Source organism: Siphateles boraxobius, unplaced genomic scaffold (genome assembly GCF_051911475.1).
Source record: "Siphateles boraxobius isolate OS27281-9 unplaced genomic scaffold, OSU_SipBor_1 86, whole genome shotgun sequence".
Classification (NCBI taxonomy): Eukaryota; Metazoa; Chordata; class Actinopteri; order Cypriniformes; family Leuciscidae; genus Siphateles; species Siphateles boraxobius.
The window spans coordinates 5,192,810-5,215,089 of NW_027509215.1; the positions used below are offsets into that span (position 1 = coordinate 5,192,810).

Here is a 22,280-nt window from a genome sequence, read left to right on the forward strand (position 1 = left end):
AAACTTTCAAATATTTAACCCTAATGGTTAACTCCCTATAATGCCCAAAAAGATTATTTTGAAGCACCCTCCTTTTCTAAGTACTTGACCCCTATGTTTAAACAGCGTGACCCCTGTTTCCCTGCTTCTACTGACATCTCTTGGTCATTTGAGGAAGTGTTAAATGGTCAGATATTTAAAAAACCATGCATCATGCATTCCATCTCCTTTATAAAAAATTATATTTATAAACATTTATAAAAGTTATATAAACTGCATTTTACTTGTTCAAATTTATATATTTTTTTTTATTATTGCCCATACTTTTATTTTGCAGCAGCGTTGCAGCCGGTTAAGGTCGCGTTTAGTGCGCATGCGCTGAGTACAGCATGCCATGGGACATGGAAGGAAAAGGACATAGCTTTAATCGTAACGGAAACATGAATCTAGGATATCACATGAGTTTAAACTTTTAACTTAACTCATAATCACAGTAGTTATTAGAGACAGTGGATTTAAGCATCTAAAATGTTTCGTAAAAGTAAGACAATTATTACGAAACTCAAAAATTTGAGGTGAGTTGAATTGAATGTTGAATTGAACTTCTGTCCTTCGGTTTCAGAAATCCGTGTGATCTGATTTAGGCCGTTATTCACATTTTAATTGTCTTTAATATAGCATGTCAGATCATTGTTATTACCGGACAGCGTGTTTATATGTATAACTTTGACATGTATGATGTAAGCCACTGAGAAAAGCTCAGTCATGCTGATTCGTGTGATCTGTAAGTCTGATGAATGAATGAGTGGTTTGTAGTTTGCAGGGTTCATGGAGGACCAGAGGCAGCTCTGCTGTAGAGAGAGCACTGCAGTACACAGTGGGACAGAAAATCCACGGATTCACTGTTCAAGAGGTAAAAAAAGAGTAAACAAATCATGAAAATACATGTGCTTGTGTTGTTTCTGTTTCATCACATACAGTGAAGCAGGTATGACATTTTGATAGCTTCTAAAAACTAAGACAAGATTCAACCAAGATCTATTGCATTGTGTACATTTAAACTACAATCGCTGTAATGCACATCTCTAGTGCTTTGCTTTAGTTTAGTAAATCCTCAGATGAAATAATAGTCAGAAAAATCGTCCTTTTTTTACGGAACCATTTAGACAAAATATGTAAGAGACATTTTAAAGTTTGTTGTTGTTTATATGGCCAGAAAATTTGTAATGTAAATCAATGAGATTCTTAATACAGTGTAGCTGCAGACTACTTGCATAAAATGCATATAAATATTATTTGTCATATCAGTTCAAATAATCAGATGTTTGAATAGTGCCTTAGTAAGATGATATTTAAATGCTGTATAGTATTAAAACATAATGCAATTCAATCCATTGATGATTGAAAGACACAAAAAAAGCCTGATGGATCGTACTCTTGATGCATATTAACATTATTTTACAAAAAAATTATGTTTGGATAACCAAGCAAATCTAAGTTGCTTCAGTCCAGCAAATGTTCATCTTGAAATAACCCTAAGCCTAACCAACAATATAAAAGTTAATATTATTTTTATTTTATAAAACTCATTAAAAATGTCACTGTGTCCCTCATCCTGTAGGTGGATGTTTTATGAACTATCAATATTATGAACTATAAATAATATGCCAAGAGGCATGTAGTAGATTTTGGACAAGAGGTTAATCAGCAAAATTTGAATCATGCTGAGGCCTTAGAAATCCAATGTATCAAAGATGATACAGTAGATTCTATAGGGATAATTATCTTTTTTTATGAGCTATTATGCTATGCTAAGCTATGCTAACTGTCAAACTGGAAAGTATTTCAAATATCATCAGTGATTGTCCTCCTGACTGTCACAGCATTGATAGACATTTTGTATGGATGTCAAGGTGTCTTTGTGCTGACATAGATTGTGTTTTTTTTAGGTTACAGCAGTGCCGGATTTGTTTCTAACTGCCGTTAAACTCTCCCATAATGCAACAGGAGCTCAGTATCTTCACGCAGCCCGAGACGATTCCAACAACCTCTTCAGGTACAGTCTGTCTGCGTCTGATGGAGACTGATATGCTCTGTACATTTGAACCCCATTAAATGCCCGGATGATGTTCCTCTGCATGTGTGTTATTGTAGTGTGCAGTTTCGTACCACGCCGATGGACAGCACCGGTGTTCCTCACATTCTGGAGCACACGGTTCTGTGTGGCTCCCAGCGCTTCCCCTGTAGAGACCCCTTCTTTAAGATGCTCAATCGCTCTCTCTCCACCTTTATGAACGCCTTCACAGGTACTTCCCGATGTGTGTTTATGTTTAAGTGAGTGTATGTGTGTGATTTGATTTAGTCTGATTAAATCTATCTCTCTCCCCAGCGAGTGATTACACAATGTATCCGTTCTCAACTCAGAATGCCAAAGACTTCCAGAACCTTCTGTCGGTCTATCTGGACGCTGTTTTCTTCCCCTGTCTCAGAGAACTGGACTTCTGGTAAAGGCCATAACTCCGATAATGTAATTAATGGCACATAAATTGGTTTTGAAAGGGATTTAATGGGGTTTTTTTCAGGCAGGAGGGCTGGAGGCTGGAGCACGAGACCCCCACGGACCCCTCGAGTCGTGTGGTGTTCAAGGGTGTGGTGTTCAACGAGATGAAGGGAGTGTTTGTAAGAAAACTCCTCTGTGCTCTTCTGATTTAAAAAAAATATATATCAGTAATATATAGAAGTAATATCTATAGAGCTGCATGGATGATAGATCCGTGACCTCATAAACTATCTTTCAAAAGTTTGGGGTCAGTAAGTTTTTTGTTTTGTTTACCGTATTCATTACAGATGTATTAAATGAATCAAAAGTGACAGTAAACTTTCTTTTCATCAGAGAATCTGGGGAAAAAAATGTATCATGGTTTTCACAAAAATATGAAGCAGCACAACTGTTTCCAACAATGATAATAATAAGAAATGTTTCTTAAGCAGCAAATCAGCATATTAGAATGATTTCTGAAGGATCATGTGACACTAAAGACTGGAGTAATGATGCTGAAAATTCAGCTTTACATCAGAAATAAATTACTTTTTAATATATATTTTAATAAATATTTTTTTATATATTTTAAATTGAAACTAGGTTTTTTAATTGTAATAATGTTTCGACCTTTGCTGTTTTTGATTGAATACATTTTTGAAAAATTGAAAAAACTGTATTTTTGATTGAATACATGTAGCTTGAGCATAAAATAAACATAAGAGACTTCTTTCAAAAACCAACCCCAAACGTTTGAATGGTAGTGTAGGTAGCGGCCAATGTTATATTTTCCTTAAAGGAATAGTTCACCAAAAAATGAAAAATCTGTCATAATTTACTCACCATGAAGTTGAATGAATTTCTTTCTTCTGCTGAACACAAAATATGATATTTTAAAGAATGTCGGTAACCAAACTGTTAATGGACCCCATTGACTTCCATAGTAGGAAAAAAAATATACTATATAAGTAAATGTTTGGTTTCTGACATTCTTCAAAATATCTTCTTTTATTTTCAGCAGAAAAAAAGATATTCATACAGGTTTGGAACAACTTCATGGTGAGTAAATTATGATATTTGTAAAAGATAAATATCTGCATATGCCCATAGATGTCATCATTGCATCCTTAAATACACATAATAATAAGCTTCATAATGCACACATCCATATACTGAATATATCTGCCCATAATTACAAATAGCATGGAAGTTAAAATGTTACTGCTGGATGTCACATTTACATTTATTTGAGTTTCTTATGATGTTATAATTATTTTAGACTAACAAATGTTTCTGTTACTCTTGAATATGTTGTGTGTGTAGTCAGATAATGCTCAGCTATACGCTCAGCACCTGCAGAATAAACTCCTGCCGGATCACACATACTCTGTTGTGTCCGGAGGGGAACCGCTGGCCATCCCTGACCTGACCTGGGAACAGCTCAGACACTTCCACGCCACACACTACCACCCCAGCAATGCACGGTACACACGTTAAACACCAGGACTCACTAAATGAATGTAGCAGAAAAGCAGACAATACTCATTGCCTGTTCTGCGTGTTTATTGCAGGTTCTTCACATACGGGGACTTACCGTTGGAGCAGCACCTACAGCAGATAGAGGAAGAGGCTCTGTCTAAATTTGAGAGAACAGAACCCAACACTGCAGTTCCTCCCCAAATGCTCTGGGACAAACCTGTACGTTACACAATACACACATGAGAATGACCTGTAAAATGAACACATTCAATTCAAGTTTGTGAGTTTTGTTCATTGTTCAATATTTTTGCTCAGAGAGCGGATCATGTGACTTGCGGGCCTGACGCACTGGTTCCTGACCCCATGAAACAAAACACACTCAGCATGAGCTATCTGCTGGGAGAGTGAGTGGACAAATATTCAGTTTCTTTTTCTTTTCATTTCTAGTGTTGTCACGTTTGTTACATGAGTAATAAAATTAAAAACAAAGAATCATAATAAAGGTAACGGGTTGTTTGTCTATTGAAATTAGACAAAGACTTTATGTGCCATGGTTATCACAACGTCAAACATCATAATTTCAGATTTTTAAATCACTCCCAAAACTTTGCAGTTTGTACTTAGCAATATGAAAAATAAAACTTTTTATTCAAATTATGAATGGGTATTGAAAGCAAGCAAAGTAGTAGTTCTGGGACTTTTGACAACACTAGTCATTTCATTTTTTTCAAGTTTACCTCTCTGACCTCATGTCTATGTGTGTTTCAGCATCACAGACACGTTTGAGACGTTCACTCTGAGTCTCCTCTCCTCTCTGATGATCTCTGGTCCAAACTCTCCCTTCTACAAAGCCCTGATCGAGCCCAATATCGGTTCAGACTTCTCCTCTTCAGTGGGGTACGTCGTTTGACAAGACTTTAAAATCACTTCCTCTCTGATCAGTGAGATTGGAGCTTTATAAATGTGTGATTCGTGCAGGTTTGACGGCAGCACCAGACAAGCGTCTTTCACCATCGGTCTTCAAGGCATAGCGGAGGCCGACACTGAGGCGGTCAAACGCATCATTGCCCAAACCATCGATGACATCATTGCGTGAGTACAGATTGGATGACCGTTTTATTTTATATTATTATAAAATATATTCTTATATTATTATTTTGACTGAGAGAATCTGAATTTGCTTATGATGTCCACTTTGCACAAAAGCACTAAATGAATAAATAAATTGCAGAACTGGTTTTGAAGAGGAGCAGATTGAAGCTCTGCTGCACAAAATTGAGATTCAGATGAAACATCAATCCACCAGCTTCGGCCTAGCTCTCACTTCAGTGAGTAAACTCACACACACACACACACACACACACACACACACACACACACACACACACACACACACACACACACACACACACACACACACACACACACACACACACGTAGTGTTTCCATGTTTTATTGGGACTTTCCATAGACATAATGATTTTTATACTGTACAAACTGTATGTTCTATTCCCTTACACTAACCCTACCCCTAAACCTACCCATCACAGAAAACTTTCTGCATTTTTACATTTTCAAAAAACATCACTTAGTATGATTTATAAGCTGTTTTCCTCATGGGGACCAAAAAATGTCCCCACACAAACAAGGATTTCAGATATTGCCATGTCCCCATAAGGTAGGCTTTACCAGGCCACACACACACACACACACACACACACACACACACACACACACACACACACACACACACGTGTACTTGTATTTTTTAAATGTGTTTTTCTTGCTACTTTTATTGAATGTTATGGAAAAAGACAAGAATGTTTTCTGCATAAGCGACATTGGTTAACATGCACATTCTAATACTATTCTATGACTCTGACAACTGCTGTTGTTCTTAAAGGGGCAAGTTCACCAAAAAAAATTTAAATTCAGTTACTCTTGTCATTTCAATTCCTTCAGTTCTCGCCATCTCCCAAAAGCCAAGCCAATGTGATTCTACTTTTATTACTAGGTCTGTCGTGTCCTCTTTTAGCAATTAGACTCTCCTCCGTTTCTTATTTTTAAAAAAAAATGTGATTCCCCACGGAGGTTGGAGATTTATCATGCTCCGTATCAACCTTTCTCGCTCGTGACAAATAACCTATGTCACTCCCACACCATACATGCGTCAAAGTAGCTGGAGCAACTTCTTTCCATTTACGGATATGATGAGACACGCATACGCTTGGAGAGAGTGACGTATATACGCAATTTCCCGCAAAAAACATCCAGGCAATTCTTAAATATGAACACTTATAATAGACTTTTATTAGTGTAATAGTGAATCAGGGTTAGACAAAAACACGTTTTGAAAGATGGATGGATGATGGATTGACTCTTAAATTTTGTTAATTTTGAAACAAAAAAGTTGGATAGTGTACCTTTAGTTTTTTTTTTTTTTATATATTTATGAACGTTTCATTATTTTTGTACGAGTCAGTATGTTTTTTTATCTTTTGTTTTTTTACAAGTTAGTTCGTTTTAGGAGATTCTACTAGATTTTCAAAACTTTCAACTTTCAAAAACTTGCTCACACTTGCTCAAAACGAGTCAGTATGTTTTTTATCGTTTGTTTTTTTACAAGTTAGTTCGTTTTAGGAGATTCTACTAGATTGTCAAAACTTCAAAACTTTCAACTTTCAAAAACTTTCTCACACTTGCTCAAAAAAAAAACTTGCATGGCAAAAATGAAATTTTTGAAGATCTCAGAAGATCTGTCTCTCTGTCTGTCAGTATATTGCATCCTGCTGGAATCATGATGGTGATCCGGTGCAGCTGTTGAAGATCAGTGAGAGTGTGTCCAGATTCCGGCAGTGTTTGAAGGAGAACCCTCGCTACCTTCAGGAAAAAGTCCAGCATTACTTTAAGGTAATATTCTTTATTTTTTTCAGTCAGTCAGACTAATTATTTGGCTCCGTTGATAATGCAGTGAATGTTTCTTTGTGCATCACATGCCATGCCTAATGCTAATAGTGTGCTTTTTACACCTTTAAATCCTGCATTTATTAAGCATGACAAAATGTGCTAGATAGCAATAACAACAGGTAATCTAGGGAAATGTAAGGTTGTTTAAATTATATCAATTAAAAAATGAACGTTGGCAGCCCTACAATATTAAATCTTATAATCTTATCAATATTAAATTAAATATAAATAACTTAATATATTGAAACCATAATACTAAAGGAAAAATAGAAAATAAAAATTAAATCAAAACTAAATTTAAAATTATTATGGTCATAATAGAAAAACATGATTGTTTGTTTTCATGATTGCAGTGTTGTTGTTTTTTATGCATTAAAAACATTTGCTTCAATAACATGTCTGTTCTTTTGTGTTTCAGAATAACAATCATCAATTGACCCTTTCCATGAGTCCTGATGAGAGATTCTTGGAGAAACGGGCTGAAGCTGAGGAACACAAACTACAGCAGAAGATACAGATCCTCAGCGACGCAGACCGCAGAGACATCTATGAGAAAGGTACGCTCACGAGACCAGGAAGGACAATCATTTTTAGTCTCATTCTGCTGCAGAGATTAAACCTTGTTGTTGTTTCAGGTTTGCAGCTGTTAGCTGCTCAGAGCACAACTCAAGACGCTTCCTGTCTACCTGCATTAAAGGTGTCCGACATTGAGCCGATCATTCCCTACACATCTGTACAGCTGGAGAGTGCAGGTAAAATGCACATGCATACATGTAGCAAGCAAATTAAACGTTGAAAATGTAGATGCAAAAGCCATTTACTGTATTTACTAACTCTGTATCTGTAGGTGGTGTACCTGTTCAGTACTGTGAGCAGCCCACCAATGGCATGGTTTATTTCAGAGCCATGTGCAACCTTAACTCCCTCCCCGAAGACCTCAAGATCTACGTTCCTCTGTTCTGCAGCGTCATTACCAAGTATGAAACCCTTTGTGCTGCTTTATGACTGATACAATCTGTAATATAGAGTGTACAGTATCCAACATTCAGTCAGACCAGTCTGTTAGAAAATATGCTATCGATAAAGTCAATAAAATTGTTTTTTTAATGTTTTTAGAAGAAGTCTCTTATTCTCACCAATGCTACATTTATTTGATAAAAATGCATTAACAACACTAATATTGTGAAATATTTTTACAATTTAAAGCAACTGTTTTCTGTTTGAAATTAACTTGAATAGTCTTTGGTGTCACAACTGTACTTCAGAAATCATTCCAATATGCTGATTTGCTGCTCAAAAAACATTTCTTATTCTCAATGTTGAAAATTGTGATACATTTTTTGAAGAATCGAAGGTTCAACATAACAGCATTTATTTGAAATTTAAATTTTTGTAATATAAGACATGTCTTTATTGTCGCTTTTGATCAGTTTAATTTAATGCATCCTTGCTGAATAAAAGTATTAATTTCTTATAAAAAGAAAAACAAATCTTGCTGACCCCAAACTTTTAGACAGAAGTGTAAGTAAATAACTAATGTAATGCTGATGTAATCTCAGGTTAGGCAGTGGGGAGCTGAATTATCGTCAGCAGGCCCAGCGTATTGAGCTGAAGACTGGAGGCATGTCTGTATCTCCACAGATCATTCCAGACACTGAGGATCTTGATCTGTACGAGCAGGTATCACTCTTTCTTCCTCATCCATCATATGACTTTGTATAAATATGATGCTCTTTTTTTTTGCAAGTACATTGGAGTAGAGCTAAAAGCTAAGAACTGGTAGCCAGAAGCTTGAAGGTTTGAAACCACATTTTTCTGGGAATTTTTTTTCTTTTCTTTTTTTCTCTGATATTTGAACTTGTTACTTGCATTGGAGTGAGTGTGCAATCTATGTCTTTATTTGTGTTTTTTAGGGTATTATCCTGTCGTCTTCTTGTCTGGAGCGGAATCTACCTGACATGCTTCAGCTGTGGAGTGACATATTTAACTGGTTAGTCTTGTTTATAGAGAAAATAAATCTTAAAACTGAATCTTTCAATCTCTGTGCAAGTCTAATTATATTAAACTGAATTGGCCCTGCACATCTCCAGCCCTCGTTTTGATGATGAGGAGCGTCTGCGTGTGCTGGTCATGATGTCAGCTCAGGAGCTGTCCAATGGTATCTCTTACTCCGGTCACATGTACGCTATGACACGGGCGGCTCGATCCCTCACGCCCACAGCAGACCTGCAGGAGACCTTCAGCGGGATGGACCAGGTGAGTGATGATGAGACATCCTGATGCTGTTTTCCAGCCTTTGAGGGAATAAAATTGTTTAATAAATTTATGATATTTTCAATTTTAGGTCAAGTTTATGAAAAGAATCGCTGAGATGACTGATCTGACTTCAGTTTTGAGGAAACTTCCCCGGATAAAGAGACACCTTTTTAACCCTGAGAACATGAGGTAAACATCAACCACAGTACTTTACAATATATGTAGTGTAAGGGGTGTACAGTCAAAGACCCAGAACCAGATATGAAGAATGAAGACCCAGAGTCAGACATTGTCTATAATCATGAATACCAGAATATAAGCACTAGGTTTTTTTTTTAATTAAATTTTTTTTTAAATAAAATTATGATTTCCAAATCCTTGTATTATAAACAAAGTTGGATGGTTAATCCATTATTTTCACTACCCCTTTTATAGACCCTTTAGGTTCAAAACACAATGGTTGTCTAACTAAAAATAAACAACAAACAAATAAAATATTAATAATTAAGGCCCATAATAATCGATGTAAGCACTTTAAGTCTTTACTGAAATCATCCTTCAGTTTACAGTCACATAGCATGTACCATTTTAATTGTATAACATCTTATACCCTTTTTTGTTTGTTTCAAAAATAGAAATAAAATAAAACAAATTCACATCATCATTTCAGTCATTATTTTACCACTAAAATATAGGATCGTTCCCCATTCTGCTTAATAAAGCTTTTGTTCATTCCTTATCCTTATATCACTTGAATCCCTGTCAATCATACAATGTCTTATTATTTTTATTTTGAAACTCACTTTTCCATACCATTTAAACTTAATTCGACTTCCATAAATTCTATCAGAAATTGTATTTTCATAACATACATTTTTTTTTCTACTATATTTCTTCCATCTTGCCCTACATGCCAGTTCCTTCTGCATCCGAGTCTCTCACCACTGTCAGCCTAGTGACACTTAAAGTTCCCTCGTTAGGGAAATCATGGTATTTTATTAATTCTTCAATACTCTTGTTTTCATATCATTAACTTCAACTTTATTTTTCATTATAACTACTTCTCACAGTATTTGTCTCAGTTCCACTTATCTTTACAGTTTTACAGAAACCAAAATATTATGTTACTCAGATCCCAGCCCACAGCCATATAGCTGCTTTCTCTTTTTACCTTTATTAAATTGTAGTTTTCTTAGACATCTAATGTCATACATACATTTAATGGATTGAGAAATAAAACCTTTTCTTTTTAGAAGTTATATTCACTCCTCCTTTGTTCGCCCTCCGGCCTTTCAATAAAAATGAGGGAGCTCACTCTGGATAATTTGGATAGTGACTTAGCCAATGTGTCACTTTGTCTCTCTGCCGTCAAGTCTATATATATATATATATATATATATATATATATATATATATATATATAATTTTTTTTCCTACGTTTATCCTTATGATCCCACCTAGTTGTCTATTTAAATTTAGACCCTCAGTTGAATTTAGACAAGAGTTTTACCCCAGAATGGACGGCAATCTTCTTTACAATTCCAATTTATATAAAATACTAATCCAGAGAGTAATTCAGTTCAATATCATAAATGACAAAAGCATTCATAATTACCAATAGCAGACAGAGCTGGAGAACCACTTCAATTAAAGCTCGTCCCATGTTCTGCATTGTCTTTTCATCAGATTGACTTAGAATTATCAACTTTTTTAAAGTTGGTCATTTAACTTAACCCATCTGTAATGATAAAACACTAATTCCAGAGGTTAATGACACAATATCCTCAAAATCAGGAAATAATAGTACCCCAAACTAATACATACAAGACATAAAGTGCTGTCACCATCACACGCACTCATACTAGACACACATATGTTAACTGTTCATTTTTCTTTATATTATTGCTAAAAGATTTAAATTTTAAATAAGATTTTAAACTTCCCATTTTCCTGTAGCTTCTACCTAATTTTACATGGTCTCTTAACCAGTTTCAAAGCATGCCTGTTCATTATTCATTAGAATTTAACGAGGTCAGCTGGGTTGTTTTGTTTCATTATCATTATTTTGCTTCAGCTTGCTCTAGCAGGCCGATGACAGAAAGACAGACACAGTTACCATCCCTTCCTCCGCTCAAGCAGTCTCTCTCACTATAAATAAATTTCTAAGACTGTAACTTATATAAAATGTAATATTAAATTCGTTACAATAATCTTTGACCATTCACCTTTGTTATCCAGACTTTTCTTAAATCAAAAGCTGTCTTCATCTTTAGCCACCACCATGTCTAACGACCTTCAAGAGTTAAAACTATGTTATAGACATATTAGTTCAAAATCAACACTATGATTTTCCTTGCCCATAAGGAAACCGACATCAAAAAGTTTTATTACTGTCTCCACAACAACTAATGGGAATCACTTCATGGCCCCGACTGAACCCCGAAAGCCCATTCCAGTTAGCTCTTTATCTATAACCTCCATCAGGGTGTTGTCCCCCCTGGCATATTTTCAGACGCTTGTCACTGTCGTCATTTAAACACTGATCTACTTTCAAACCAATATTATTACCAAAAATGTGTTGTCATTTTATCACATTTTAAACACCTTCTCGGTGGGCATTTACAGTTACGTATTAAATGGTCCTGATGACCACCATTAAAACACTCTCGGTCGGCTCCAACTTACTGCAAACTCTGAAGCAGTGTGTCCCAAACAGGAATGCAAACCGAGCTGATAAGCAGTTCTCTGTATTCTTTTACAGTCCACCAGTGGCGGGTTCAATCACAATAGCCGAATCATAATCTTCATCATTATCATTGGCAGCACATTAATTTTGATAAGCTGCACTGAAAATCACTCAACATTCTCTAAGGTTTTTTTTTTTCAAAGTTTCTGTTTAACTTTAGTTACACTTGCCCAATGAAATGATCTTCGACCCATAATTTAATATACTTGCTTTTTGTAATCATCGTAAGCAATACAAGGCTAAACATTTTAATTTTTCAGTTTCTTTGTTTGTTTGTAGCCAGTCAAGTTGTTTAAATTTCCAATCAGAATCAAAACTTATCAAGACAACCATTTACTTAATAATTTCTGCAAATTTCTCTGAAGTGAGGGCTTCAGAGCACAGCTGCTTACAGCGTTCGCTCTTTTCTGTCTCACTATTAGTTTCAGGACTGTTCAGGTTACCGATCAAGTTACTCAGTTTGTCTGCCATATCTTAATAACAGTTCAAACTCACCTGAAGTCATTGCAGAAATGGAGGCGGCAATCTTTGAACAACACAGCTTGGCTTCTCCGTGATGAAACTGCAGAGTATACTCCAAAATCACAGTTACATATACTGGTCCATGCCAATTTGGGTCACAACTTTTTTTTCTTTTTTTTTTCTTTTTTTTTCTTCTCTCTCTCGGGATCGTTCCTGATGCATCCCTGGCAAACAACCCTATTTTTGTTAGTATCCCTAACTGCCTGATTCACTAAATTCGGGGATCCCCTATCTGAGATGGAAGAGATTGAGCAGGTTTACGGTGCCACTTAGGGATGGGCATGATTAATCGACGATCGATTATTGATCATTAAGAATTTCGTCGATCAGGTTAATTTGTTATCGATTATCATTAAACTAATGCTGCTGCGTTGCGTAGTGTGAGTGGAAAGTGAACGTGTTCCCCGGGCTGGTCAAGTTAGTGCGGAGGTACCTGTGCATCCGGCAACGTCAGTCCCCTCAGACCGGGTGTTTTCAGCGGCTGGACTGAAGCCTTGTTTACACTCGACACGTCCGCACGAGCGCGAAGGTGAGCGCGGCAAAAATGACGTCATTTCGGTATTCGGTGTTTCACAGACGAGCGCGTCGAGTATAAACGCCTCGTCTGTTTGGGGAGGTGCGCGAGCAGTCTGCGGAGACTTGCGCTGCAGAGCCAGGCGAAAGTGTAAACGAGGCTTGACGGTCAGGTTGCTGTCGCGTCTGACCCCAGATCATGTCATCAATGATGCAATGCAATGATCTTTCTCAACAAAAATCAGTAGACTGGTGTAGAAGTTGTATGTGAGTTACTAGTTATTTTTTATGAGGCTTTGTTAAGTAGCCTAGCCTAATTGATTGTTACAGTAAGTAGGCTAATCTCTCTCACCCTCTTTCTCGACTCCGTTCTCGGATAGTTTTGAGTTACATTTTGACAAAACCTGTCAGATCTAAGAATTATTATGTTTTTGGTTAAGTTATTGTTTAACATGTTTTTTTTTTTATTATTTATAATTTTGGAACAAACGAGGGTCTCTGTTTAAGAACGCCAACTCGCAGCTGCAGGTTCCGTTGCTTTCGAGCACCGCCGCGCATATATATCTTCAAGTTTAGCCTAACCGAACGTCCAGTTTTACTGCCACAAGTTGATCATCTTGTAATAAAGATCTAATCGAGGAAAAACACACTGTATGTTTGTATTTTCATTGCATTTTTTAATTTATAAAAAGTTAAATAAATAATGAATTTGAATATAAAAATATTAATGATTAATCGATAGTCGATCGTTAATTCTCACGACGATCGACTAAGAAAATTTAATCGAATGCCCATCCCTAGTGCCACTGGACCTCCCGTCCAGGGACGTACTCTGCTGGGGTGGTTCTACACCATTATTGCCAGCGGGGCCCCCACAGAGCACGCTTCGCTTGCGCTGTCTGCTGCCGTTACCCTTAACGACGCTCTCAGCGACTTCTTATCCTCTCAGCAGTACAACTTACTCCTTCACTCGCCTCATCGGAGTGAAGGCTACTTACTCCTCCACTCGCCTCATCGGAGTGAAGGCTCTCCCGCTCTCCTTCAAAATCTCTTCCAGTCAGACAGCCCTAACAATTAATAAAAGCTTACTACCTTGTGTGTTGATTTGCCAGAGATGTCACCACGGAATGATTGCCCGCCGCATCCTCCACCAAACTGTAAGGGGTGTACAGTTAAAGACCCAGAACCAGATATGAAGAATGAAGACCCAGAGTCAGAATTATAAAAAATTAAAGAAAATATTTACTGAAGATAGTTTGCAGTTTCATCAGCAGAAGTCAGCTTCAATACTCGCACAGGAGTTCGTAGGCCGCCCCGCTTACAGTTACAAAGATCACAGCAGTTATACCATTTCCAAGGTCTAAGCTACGTCATTGCTTACAGGTTGAATGATTCTCATTGGCTAAGAAACATTAAGAGCCTAAACAATTTAACACATGTGAGGAGATAGGGGTGCCTATCGCCATTAGTCAAGATAGTTGTCGTCCACTCATTAGATTTAGGTCTGTGGTGGCCTCGCAGGTTAGAGAAGGGCGCCGGGGTGACTGGTCCGAACGTCCAGAACCTACATAGAATGTCATACGCACACACACACACACACATAACAGACACTAGCAAATAACAGCTCCCATCAAGGCTGAAGAGAGTCTGAGCTCCTTATTATCAGTTAAGTATACCAAAACATAATGCTAAAACATTCACTCATTTGGGAGAAAAAGAGATCACTGGCATTTACTCCGAAGGAAGGAAATATACTGGAAAGAATACATTTTAATACAACAATTAAAGTTCGATATAGTAACGCTCAATATAGCTTGACCATATGTCCAGCGAAGAATCATATGTGTCCACGCTGCCTTTAGGACCCTCTACTGATACCAGAGAAAGAGACAAACGGCCTTGTGGGTTACGTGTCCTTCGTGTCCTGCGTGTACTGCGTGCAATCTCAAAGTAAGATTGGAATGCACCTAAAAGAAACTGGTTACTTACATCACATGCATTTAAGACAATATAATTTCAAAAGCACAAAGAATATACAAATTATTATGTGATAATGAATATATTTGATTATTGATTTTTATAAAGGAAGTATATAAGCATTCAAAAGGATATGATTATAGATGTATTTGAAGAGGCAAGGGATTTTGACCAACCCTTCATTAGCATTAAATAAGCTAATGCAATAAGCCATTTTGTATTACAATGATTTTTCCAGTTTAGGGGCTATTTTAGGGTAAGCTGTGCAAGAAGCAATATGACAAAAGATGCGTTATGAAATAAGTGACACTTCATTTTATTAACATATTACTAATAACCACATTCATAATTTCTTAGTCTAATAGTGTAGTTATTTACAGGGTGCAATTTATTAATAAAAACATTATTAATAAATTGCATCCTGTAAATAACTACACTATTTCACAGAGAGACACCTTTTCAACCCTGAGGTGGGTTAAACAAGAAAGTCATCATTAAAATGAATGTAGAAATAAAGTGTATTAATATAAAATTAACAGTAAAAGTACAATTAATTTATTTAGGCAATTGACAGATTTACAAATGCATTGAAAATGTGATTATGATGTCATAATTTCAGGTGTGCCGTGAACGCCACGCCCCAGAAAATGTCCGATATAGGTGTGGAAGTGGAGAGGTTTATAGGTAATATAGCAGCCAACAGGAAGGAGCGCAAACCCGTCAGACCAACCATTGTGGAGGTGAGAAGCTATACTTCTCTTTATAGAAGACAGGTTTTCACAATTAAATGAGCTTAATATTACTGTAGCTCAAATGGTTGAGCATTGCACTAGCAATGGTCATGGGTTCAAATCTCAGAAAATTCATGAACTGATAAAAATGTGTATTCAATGCAATGCAAGTCACTTTGGGTAAAAGCATATGCCAAATGCATAAATGTAATATGGTAGTGTAGCGCTTGCAACATCAAGGTTGTGGGTTCAATTCCCAGGGAATATGTGAACTGATAAATGTATACTTTGAACACATTTTGGATAATTCCCCAAAATTTAAAAATTATATATATATATATATATTTTCTAAAGTAGCTTTATAGAGAATAATAGTGCCTTAAACTCCCAGTGAACAGGGTTTTAGCTATCCTTGAAATGTTCTACGTTGCAAAGACAGGGATGAGAACTTAAATAAATAAGACAGTTTTCCACAAAACTGGATCAAAAAAGATTTTGACTCAAAGAACGATTCGCTCATGAATCTGATATCTCAAGTTTGTTGAGTTTAGATGAAGAGTAAATCTCACCGTTTTGATTGGTTTGTTTATCCCCTCATAGAGAGCATTAGATCCTGATGCTGGATCAGCTGTGAGTCGTAAACTCATCTCAGTAAGTGCATTTGTACAACATTACAGCAACATTCATGTCATTCATCGGTTGTGTTCTCACTGATCTCCCTTCATCCTACCAGGAGCCTCATTTTAAACCCTGCCAGATGAAGACATACTTCCAGCTTCCGTTTACTGTGAACTTTGTCAGTGAGTGTGTGCGCACGGTCCCGTTCACACACGCCGATTACGCCAGGTACAACAAACACACTCGTGCACTTCTGTAAAAAGATGATCATTAAGCTCACTCAGGACTGCACGATTTTGGGGGAAAATCTCTTCTCAAGTTTTTTTTCCTGCTAAAATTTGCGATTTTTAAAATGCACTTTTTTTTTTACATGCTCCAGGTTTGGTAGGGGCAAAAATTTTGTGCTTTTATATAGCAATATGATTATAATAATAATAATAATTATTATTATTATAGTAGTGATTATTTGTATTATGATTTCTATTAATAAAAATATTAAACAAAATAAATAATACTATTAATGTTCAATGTAAAATAAAATATAATATTATTATAATAAAACATTTAAAATTACAATATTAGTATGTATGGCTGTCTGAATTTCTAATAATCTGTCCAGCTTTTAATTTGGCAAAATAACACAGCCATTCATAAGTGCTTCTCATTACAAGTGTTTGCAGTGCATATATAGATTTAATTAAATGGCAGCATTTGTGATATTATAATTAGACTGTCAAATTGCTATTACAGTTTTTATTTCAATTGATCATGCCCTCATTTACAATTTGCCGTCTGTCGGTCTCTCTCAGTCTGTGTATTTTAGGAAGGATGATGACTGCTAAGTTCCTCCATGGAGAGATCCGGGAAAAGGGCGGGGCTTATGGAGGCGGGGCTAGAATGGGAGGTGGCGGCCTGTTCTCATTTTATTCCTATAGGTGTGTGTGTATGATGCAACTCATTAGATCTGACAATGTTTGTTCTGTTTAGTGTGCTTTATATAACCAATGTGTGTTTGTGTATCTATATATATATATATATATATATATATATATATATATATATATATATATATATTATTTATTAGATGTGTATGTGGCAAGTTGCTTCATGTTGTATTATCTGGTTGTCATGGCAATCTCTCAGAGATCCAAACTCCACCCAGACGTTGTCGGCTTTCCGTGGCGGAGTAGAGTGGGCACGAGCGGGAAGGTTTACCCAGCAGGATATCGACGAGGCCAAGCTCTCAGTTTTCTCTGCCGTTGATGCACCTGTTGCTCCCTCAGATAAGGGTCAGTCATAGAGCACATCCTGAATGATCTGACATGTGTCTTTTGATGCTGAATGTTGATTGTCTCTTTCTGTATACTTTTGCTGTAGTTCATTATAATTTACAATCTTGAATCTGCGGAGATTTTGTGTGAATGTTCAGATGTGTAGGACTGCTTTTGTGTTTTTGGATATTTGCTTTCTGGTTAACAAGGACCTTGTAATTGTGCCGCAGGTTTGGGGCGTTTTTTAAATGGCATTACAGACGAAATGAAGCAAAGGTACAGAGAGAGACTGTTCGCTGTGACCGACAAAAACCTTATTGACGTCGCTGGCAGGTAATGAGACCTTATTATATGTACAGTAGTGACCAAAAGTAGTGTCTGGGGAGGATGTTTTTTATGACCCATCCAAATACGTAGAAAATATTTTATATATTTTTAATATTTTTAATAAACACTGGCTAAGGCATTTATCTGACAAAACTATTTGGCAAAAAAGGCAAACTACAGAAAACTACAACAAAAAAATGCATAGAAAAATATCATATTTACCTATTTTTATTTATTTATTTTCACAGGTATCTAGGTATCGGCCAGCAGACATGTGGAGTGTCTATTCTAGGCCCAGAAAATGAAAGCATCAGAAAAGACCCGTCCTGGGTGGTCAAATAGACGTTTTCCCCAGTTCTTATTATTAGGATTGTGAACGACACGTACACACTCCTGGATCACGCACAAATCGACAGTGTTTTCCTCATTATTGAACATCTTGATGAACTGAAGTGCTCATAAACAGTCAAGTGCTGAAAAGTACCTGAATAAGGCATCACTTATTAGGGCAGAAAATCTGCTTGTGTTTACACTGCACATTGTTTGTTTATGGCGGACTTCATGTTTTTATAACAAGGTCAAAAACAGCTCATATGATAAAAGTGTAGTCTGAGACTTATAAAATAGAAAAAGATTATTTATGAGATGTATAGAATTATAATAAATGTGACCATGTTCAACTAGAATGAAAAACTTTTTCTATTAAAAAAAGTGGAAAAAAAATTTGATTCCTTTTTTTTAATACTAAATCGTTATCCATTATTTTTACGTTTTGTTTTTTTCGAATCTTTTTTCTTCATTGTAATGGTATGAAACTTGGTAAAGTTTTTGGCACTTGCTATGTGAACGAACAAAAAAATTATGGGCATGATTTAAAAAAGTTAAATGGTCCAGGAAAAATAATCACGCATATTGTTCGTGGTCTAAAATGACCGCATTGAAAATGAATGGGAGGAGAATTTCATTTAGTGGAAACGTTTGGTACTGTGGCCAAAAAATCTTATTGAAAGCTAATTTTTTTGAGATATCAAGCTCAAATTTGGAACACAACTTTAGATTTATGGATTTGATTTTTTTTTCAGTTTTGGAGTAAAACATTTTTGAAAATATATATATTTCGTATAAAATTTAAAAGTATTACGCATTTTTCATAATAATAGATTTAAACTTATATAACTTTTTTAGTTTCACTTCAGCAATAATCTGCCAAGTGTCTTCTTTAAAAAGAGAACAAATTTAAGTCTGTGCTCCAAAGCATTCAAGAATTATGACCTCATTTTTAGGTCTACTCTGAAAAAGTGGTTAACGGTAATTTAGTACCATAAAATCCCCTAAAAATAAAAAAAATTAAAGAAAATAATCAAACTAAAATATAATGCATTTAATTAAAAAGAAAAAACTGTAATTTCTGACCCCCACGTGAGGGTTAAATGTGCTTTTTGTATTTCTTTAATAAAGACTGTCTGAACTACTGTGCTCAAATAAATTAAATGACAAGCCACACCTTTTACATTCTAAAGTGAGTTTATGCAGCATTAGAAGCATATACACATATACATCATGACAAACACACTAACACAACATCTGCTTTGGTACAAAGTGCCATAGCATAGCAGCTTAATTAGAAAGACTCCATTTCAACTAAAACAAGGTGCAGTTGTGGGATTGCGTCACTACAAGCCAGTGGAGCTGGATCGTTTATTGAATCAATGAAAATAAGCTCTATTAGAATAAAAATAAATATGGAAATCTTTGATTTTAACAAAATATACCACTTGGCCCCATTAAAGGGATAAGCTAACCGCTTGAGCATATGGATTGTCAAACACTGATCTAGAACATTTAAGCATTTTGTGGGTGTATGTCTATGGTCACGCTTTAATGTGAACTGCTTTACATGGACTGTATATGAGTATGTGTTCAGGTCAAGACAGATTGCTACAGATCTATGTAATCACATTTATACTTGCAAGACAACTAGGTTTTACTTGGGCTGATTTTAAATAGCAGAGCTGTCTTTAGCTCTCGGACGGATGATGTGTTCAAGCTGGCCCGCGTCGGACACGTCGTAGCTGGTTTTGTACTTGGCCAGAATCTTCATGAGTGGACGCAGTCTGAGCCACCACTGTTCCTTCGGGATCCTGTGACTAGAAATAAAAAATAGCAGGTCAAAAGACAATTCAATAGTGGGGAAAGACAAATAACTCTTTCCCCACTAGCATTTTTGAAAAAAGTTGCCAATCAGTGCCAGTATTTTTGATCATTTTCACTAAAGTTATAGATATACCCCAGAATATTTTGTTGAACGAGTATCTGAACGTGCACTATATCAAAAGAAAGGACAGAGCCTATGCTTTTAAAAAAAAATAACCCTATCAACACCCCCAAAGCTTGCACAGTCCTATACGAGGTTCGCTTATAATGTTTATAGATAATAGAAATCCATGTCATGAATGAACTCTTTCCATGGATGGAATTTTCCAGCAATCAATGTTTTAACTATTACTGTATATGAACAATAGTTAAACAAGTGAAAGAGAAGAAACAAGTGAAAGAAGATTGCTTACGCACATGTAAATTAACGCTATCATCAAACATTAAACATCACATGCTGTTCTTAGTTTAATGAAACAGTGAATCATTTTGTGAAGAAACTGGTTTAAAATGGCTTAGTTTCTCCCATCACTACTCTTAAGTCCCACCAGATCATTTCTTAAAATTAAGCAGAAAACAAAGTTAACATTAACATATCATCAACCTCTTTACATGTTCATGGCAGTATCAAACAGCCTTACTATCAAGTAAGACTAAATTATGAACCTTAACAAGAACCTGAACATTACACATGGACTTCTGAGGAAAAAGTAAAATGCTACAAAATAGAATCATTTAAGAGTTGCCTTGGATACAAATGTTATGACATCATTAGTAGGATATTAGAATCAGCTTGGTTAAGTGTGTCTTTTGTCTTACATGAAATCAGTCTCATCCTTCAGTTGTACGACGGGCTGGAAAACCAGAGCTCTGCGCCGCATCCCCAACAGACACGCAGAATCCTCTGTGTTCGCAAACACACGTCCTGCCAAACACACATAAACATGGTGTTGCACACAGTCCACAAGCAGTTCAAAATCACCAGTGAAAGTTACAAGCACAATAACATTGCACTTTGAAGTGAATTAATAAAACAATATATTTGAGATGCAAATCATTTACCTTCTTCTGAGCCAACCGAGGAAAGCAAAAAAGAGCAAAAGAAAATAACTCAACACTATGACATATCATGAAAATATATGCAGCCAAGGCTGGACAATTTTATATTTGTATATATTCGGTAACACTTTACAAAAGTTTTAATTTCTTAACATTAGTTAAAGGGATAGTTCACCCAAAAATAAAACATTTTGGGTGACACTTCATTTGTGTCCCAAAGATGAACCAAAGTCTTACGAGTTTGGAACGACATGAGGGTGAGTAAATGAGGGGAGAATTTTACATTTTTGAGTGAACTATTCCTTTAACTACATATGTTAAAAATTAACAATGAACAACATTTCTACCACTTTTAATGAATTTTGTTAGTTCATTGTAAATCTTAAAAGTTACTAATACGCTTTTAAGATCAAAATGTGTCTGTTAATACAGGTCCTTCTCAAAAAATTAGCATATTGTGATAAAGTTCATTATTTTCCATAATGTAATGATAAAAATTAAACTTTCATATATTTTAGATTCGTTGCACACCAACTGAAATATTTCAGGTCTTTTATTGTTTTAATACTGATGATTTTTGCATTCAGCTCTCAAAAAATTAGCATATTTCATCCGACCAATAAAAGAAGTGTTTTAATACAAAAAAAGTGTGTTTGCTTTGCCACAAAGCTTTGGGTGTCTACAATGTTTATTTCCACTAGATGGCGCTTGTGTACTTCAACACTCATTTATTTCAGCAACTTTTAATCAGTTTAATCTGTAAATTTTTATATTTCAACTTTTTTATAATGCTTGTTGTGATTTATATACTCAACTGTTGTATATTTGAGCAATAATTATTCTTTCTAAGAGTTTTTTGGGTACATTTTATTTTGTTGCCACGGAACAATGAGTCAGAGCTGCGGTCGGAGTTTTACAATTCTGCTGATCATATAAAACGATGTAATCATTGCAAAGTTTAAAGTATTTATTTTTATGATCATAAGTCATGCAATCAAGAAGCTTCAAGATGTAACCCCCTCTCTTAGCTCACAAGCAGGCAAAAGTGGCAGGGCTCTCAAGTTTTATCAAAAGTTTAGAGTGAGATTTAGGGGAGGAGCCACCCAAATATTTGCAGCAGCGGTCCCTCGACCCAACCAAAT

The 22,280-nt window shown here is 35.9% G+C and overlaps 2 protein-coding genes across 10 annotated transcripts in view; one reads left to right on the forward strand and one right to left on the reverse strand.

The window, feature by feature from the left end:
* Positions 1-329: 329 nt before the first annotated feature.
* On the forward strand, positions 330-19,427 carry pitrm1 (pitrilysin metallopeptidase 1). Its single transcript, XM_077221812.1, has 27 exons — positions 330-554; positions 796-892; positions 1,929-2,035; positions 2,134-2,285; positions 2,369-2,483; positions 2,562-2,658; positions 3,842-4,002; positions 4,090-4,216; positions 4,313-4,401; positions 4,766-4,894; positions 4,976-5,089; positions 5,229-5,325; positions 6,773-6,907; positions 7,383-7,521; positions 7,600-7,716; positions 7,812-7,941; positions 8,524-8,644; positions 8,878-8,954; positions 9,055-9,220; positions 9,309-9,409; positions 15,598-15,718; positions 16,310-16,360; positions 16,443-16,555; positions 17,137-17,262; positions 17,471-17,616; positions 17,829-17,931; positions 18,174-19,427. Exons 1-27 carry the CDS (start codon positions 508-510, stop codon positions 18,265-18,267), a joined length of 3,072 nt encoding a protein of 1,023 aa, XP_077077927.1. The 5' UTR covers positions 330-507; the 3' UTR covers positions 18,268-19,427.
* Positions 19,428-19,430: 3 nt separating this feature from the next.
* Positions 19,431-22,280, reverse strand: part of pfkpb (phosphofructokinase, platelet b) — a 28,311-nt gene continuing 25,461 nt past the window's right edge. For 8 of the 9 annotated variants that reach the window (XM_077221814.1, XM_077221819.1, XM_077221820.1 and 5 more), the window contains 2 exons: positions 20,899-21,004; positions 19,431-20,072 (listed from right to left, as the gene is read on the reverse strand). In XM_077221814.1, coding sequence (XP_077077929.1) covers positions 19,925-20,072; positions 20,899-21,004 — 254 coding nt within the window. In that variant the 3' untranslated portion in view covers positions 19,431-19,924. The remainder of the gene's footprint in view (positions 20,073-20,898; positions 21,005-22,280) is intronic. The other variant, XM_077221821.1, reaches the window with a different exon arrangement.